Source organism: Aplysia californica, unplaced genomic scaffold, assembly GCF_000002075.1.
Source record: "Aplysia californica isolate F4 #8 unplaced genomic scaffold, AplCal3.0 scaffold00132, whole genome shotgun sequence".
Classification (NCBI taxonomy): Eukaryota; Metazoa; Mollusca; class Gastropoda; order Aplysiida; family Aplysiidae; genus Aplysia; species Aplysia californica.
Window position 1 is genome coordinate 1,068,584 of NW_004797402.1, and position 5,000 is coordinate 1,073,583.

A 5,000-nucleotide genomic window follows, 5' to 3' on the forward strand; every position below is an offset into this window, starting at 1 on the left:
TCTCTCTCTCTCTCTCTCTCTCTCTCTCACTCCCCAACAATCACAAATTATTCCCGTTACTACTCGATCGCCTCGAAATTGACCCCTTGCCGGAAATGACCTTCTGTATGGCCTGCTTGAACTTGGCGGACGAGCTGGACTTCCGCTGGCGGCCGTCTCTCGCCAGACGAGTCTTCCGCCAGAGGGCGTGCAGCTCCAGGAACAGGTCACACACCTCGGAGATCTGGTTCCAGTCACAGGCTGACACCTCGTAGAAGTTACAACCCATCTCCACGGCCAGTTCCTGACCCTGTCTGGCCGTCACTTGTCTGGGGAGAAAGATGTAGGGGGTTTATGTCTATTTTTGATGATTCGTTTTAAGTTGATGCACATGTTTATTATTATGTGTTTTAGAGACAGACAGAAAGACAGACAGACAAGCCGACAGCCAGATAGATAAAGATTGCATTTGTAGGTGGCAGAGACAGTACGAGTGTCATCTGGAGTGAGATAAGGATGTGTGTTATCACCGCTACTATTTGTAATTTAGATGGGCAAAATTACAAAAGAAGCAAACCCCAACCCGATATTCCTGAATGAGATACTGTTAGCGGACGACCAAGAGCACACAGACAGGATGAATACACAATGTGAAACGCTCAACATGAAGATCAGTAAAAGCGAAACGGAGACGATGAAAATCAGCAGAATACCTGGCAACCTGAACATCACCATCGACAGAAATCTGTTGAAACAAGTCAGCGAGTTCAAGTATCTTGGTAGCATCTTTTCGGAAGACGGACGTCTCAACAGAGAAATTGAGACGATAGTACAAAAGGCTAACAGCGTCAGCTACCAGCTTGCCCCACTCCTCAAACATCCTAACACCCCCATTGAGACCAAAGCCAAGCTCATTAACTCTATCTTCATCCCCACCTTGACCTACCAGTGCCAGACATGGACCCTGACCAAAAGTCTGGAACGTAAGATAACCACCTGCGAGATGAGATGTCTAAGAAAAGCCGTCAACAAGACCAGACGGGACATGGTCAGAAACAACAAGGTCAGAGAAATAGTGGAAACAACACCTGTCGTTCACCACATTCGAAGGCAAACAATCAGGTGGTTTGGGCATCTCACACGTACGGCACCTCACCAGCTTGCCAGTAAAGACTACTACAGGACAGTATCAGGGTACAAGGCAAGAGGAAGACCAAGAAAGACCTGGATCCAGGGTGTGAAAGATACCCTGTGAACACACAATATCCCACCCAGCCAGGCCATCAAACTTGCTAGAGACAGGAAGCTCTTTCTCCCCTCGAGGTACAAGAGGACGGATAAAGTAAAGTAAGAGCACGTGTGCGTGCGTATATTATATAATACACTTGTTTGTGTGTTTGTGTGTATGTGTGTGTGTGTGTGTTTGTGTGAACCAGTGAGAGACAGAGACAGAGAGAGAAAGGGAGACAGACACACACACACACACACACACACACACACACACACACACACACACACACAGAGAGAGAGAGAGAGAGAGAGAGAGAGAGAGGGGGGGGTGTAGTGAAAAGGAATGGGTATGTACGCCTATACACCACGGTCCGCGTTTGTCCATCTATCTGTCCGTCCGTGTGTCTATCTATTTGTCTGTCCATCCATCCATCCATCCACCCATCCTTTCATCCATCCATCCATCCATCAATCCATCCATCCATCCATCCATCCATCCATCTATCTATCCATCCATCCATCTATCTATCTATCCATCCATCCATCTAAATAACCCACCCACCTGTCATAAACGAGGTCGTTCTTATTCCCGACGACCACACAGCACAATGACGTAGACCTCCGTGTGGCCTCCACGAGACGCCGTAGCCTCTGAGCCTCCTCATAGCTGGCGTAGTCGGTGATGGAGTAGACGAACATGAAGCAGTCGGCCCACAGCGCGTAGCTTTCTTTCCACTCCGTGCACACCTGCAGATGGCATGTAGAGAAGAGGAGATTGAGTTTTAAAAATGAATAAATAAAATCTCTCTAACAATTCGCTACCTAAGAGTTACACATTTCTGTCTTCACAGTACCTATTTTGATAAATTTGAGGTCAAAGATTATTTTTGAGTTTCACATCATGCCAAGCTTTTTATAATGCAATTCTTTGAATATCTTAGCTTGATAATGGCTCCGAATAAACGTACGATTTTGACAGAGCAGACTGAATATTTGGTTTCTGACGTCATGGTCTTAGTAACTCAAAACGGCAAAAAATGTCAGATAGAACTTTGTAATTGTGAGGAAGCAAATTGAAATTGAAAGGTTTTACTTAAAGCCGTATTTAATTGTAATTATCGATGCTTTATGTACACGACTCCATCAACGCAATAATATAAGTGATGCAGCGTGGTGGAATCTGGCTCTCGTCAATTCTTGGGCATGTAGAGTTATTGTTCTCATCTTAAAGCTAGTACACTTTTCTTTATTTGGATGAAAAAAATATCCATTTATCTTGAATACAAGTCGAGATATCTGCAAATGAAGGAGGTGGGAGTCACCTATTTTCAGAGGTAAAATTAGTGAGAAAATAGCCGCCAAAGATTAGTTATTTCCTTAGCTTAAGAGTCCGTGGTAACTGAAAATTTACTTTTTTTTGTGCCCTTAATCAACGTTTTTCAGAAAAAATTCACACAGAAATGAGTTCTTTAATGGGCATGAAAGGCGTTGAGACAAAAAACAAAAATTTGATAAAAAATGTACACACCTACGGGAAAAATGAAAGATTCTTCACTTTGATTATTTTGACGAGGGCCTGATTCCACCACCCTGCCTCACATAAGTTATTCTGGGCTTCGTCTCTGCATGTCAGGACGAACTTGGACTGAGAGGTATACAACACCCCAAGTAGAAAAACCAAGTTACTCGATAAAACTGCTTCCCAAACGGGAATCGAACCCAGGTGTTCTGCGTGTGACAGCGAAGCGAATAACCACTACTCCACAGGCGTCGGTCTCCTGGATATGGCTCGCAAGGAAACGGAACTAAAAACACAGTGAAACAGAAATTAAAAAGTTGTACCGACAGCCTAATAGCTTACTAAACAACTGAAACGGGTGAAGGAGTTTAAGTTTGGCAGCACTTTTTCTGAAAACGGATCCATGGAGAGAGAAGTAGAAATGCGAACTCAAAAAGCCAACGCTGTCACCTACCAGTTTACACCCCTCCTATCTCATCCAAACATCTCTATGGACACAAAGAGTCTGATTATCACTTCAATATTCATACCAATGTTTTGCTACCAGTGCCAGACTTGGACATTAAGTAAAACCCATGAAAGCAACATCACCGCATGCGAAATGAAACGTCTGCGCAAAATCTTTAACATTATAAGGCGAAACAGACAGAGAAATGAAGAAGTAAGAGCACCCATTGGCACTGAGTCCTGCCTGCATTTCATAGAAAGACAGAGAATAGTCCAGAATAGTTACGTTCATGGTCATATAGACACTTGCCAAAAAAGCCAAGCAATTCGTTGGCAAAGAATAACATGTACTCACAACTAATTCTTAAACCAATTCTGTCCGTGTCTACTTCTTCTACAATGTCAACTTGCCTATCTTCTCTGTTTTTTTAAGCAGTGGCAGGGAAATATGAGGGCTGTCCGAATACTAAAGTGAAAATGATCGCACACTTTTTTTTAAGATCCTTTCAGAAAGTGTAAAAGTAAAAGGTTGCAAAAGGCAAAGCGCATCCTGTACAAGAGGAACTGCTCACCGAATGCAAACAGACCGACAAAAATAGAAACAAGAATAGAGTGAGAAAGATGTAACATGAAGAAGAGAGAAGAGAAGAGAGGGAGGGAGAGAGAGAGAGAGAGAGAGAGAGAGAGAAGAGGAGAAGAGAGGAGAAGAGAGGAGGGGGGGGGGGGGGGGGGGGGAAGGCAGCTCCTATCTCCGTTGCTCACATACCTGACCAGCTGTGTCCAGAATGTCCAATCGGATGTCGTCATCTTCCGCCGTGCTGGTACAGTAGCGGTATACGCTCTCTGGGGATATAGCAAAGGCAAAATGCTGTTTATTGGTGGTTAGTCACTGGTCATTGGTCATTGGTCGTTGGTCATTGGTCGTTGGTCATTGTATAGGTTTAACGCTTTGTAGGAGGTAAAATTGTTCCGCGTGATAATTGAATAGGCTCAACGCCCTTTTCAACACCAGAATATTCTTTACTGGTCATTAAATAGGTATAAAATATCATGTAAGTAGAATGAAGCTGTTGATTTTACAGAACAGGGAAATTCACTTTTGGGACCAACCCTGTAATATTATGTATATGTGTGGTATACATGTCTAGATTATCTATATTTGATCTGTGGCGTATAGTATACATACAATGCATATTTAACATAATATACATCTGTACACTTTATACCGTGACAATTACCAGTGCTATTCCCTTTACGTTCCTTCCACAATATCGACATCCTATCGCCACTCACCTAGTGTCGTGCGCTCATAATATATTTTGACCTTATGTAGTTGTGAACGTCGTAAAACCGTGACCAAAACTAAAACAAAGAAAACTCACCTAGCGTAGGGCTGTACTCTCCGATGAAACGTTTAGTCAGAAACCGCACCGTCAGAGCTGGGGAAAGATGAATAAATGGTGCCAATAGTCACTCATTGACATTGTATAGGTTTGACGCCCATTTCAACAATATGATTTGTTTAAGAGGCGAGGTATCCGAATTTTAACATCTTTTTCTGACAGGACCGAGCGAAATAAGAAGGAAAGCCTTTAAAAACTCCCCAAAACAACCAAAATTCAGAACGTCCTCGTTCACACCACAGCCCAGCATGATTTGAACTGAGCTAACGGAGAGTTGAAATAGCCACTGATCGGATGGGGTTTCGCTTTGCTCGTTGATTATACTGATTTTTGACGCATCCTTCAAAATGGATCGATTACATGCAAAGTAACACTTTCTCAAGTACATTGTTCTTGGCAGCACTTGTATTTAAACCTTATTT

At 43.1% G+C, this 5,000-nt stretch overlaps 1 protein-coding gene across 1 annotated transcript in view; it reads right to left on the minus strand.

The window, feature by feature from the left end:
- Window positions 1–18: 18 nt before the first annotated feature.
- LOC101862407 (ras-related and estrogen-regulated growth inhibitor) overlaps window positions 19–5,000 on the minus strand; it is a gene marked incomplete at its 5' end in the record, with an annotated part of 9,084 nt that continues 4,102 nt past the window's right edge. Inside the window, 4 exon segments of the mRNA XM_005096577.3 lie at window positions 19–308; window positions 1,772–1,956; window positions 3,942–4,018; window positions 4,558–4,614. Coding sequence (XP_005096634.1) covers window positions 41–308; window positions 1,772–1,956; window positions 3,942–4,018; window positions 4,558–4,614 — 587 coding nt within the window. The 3' untranslated portion in view covers window positions 19–40.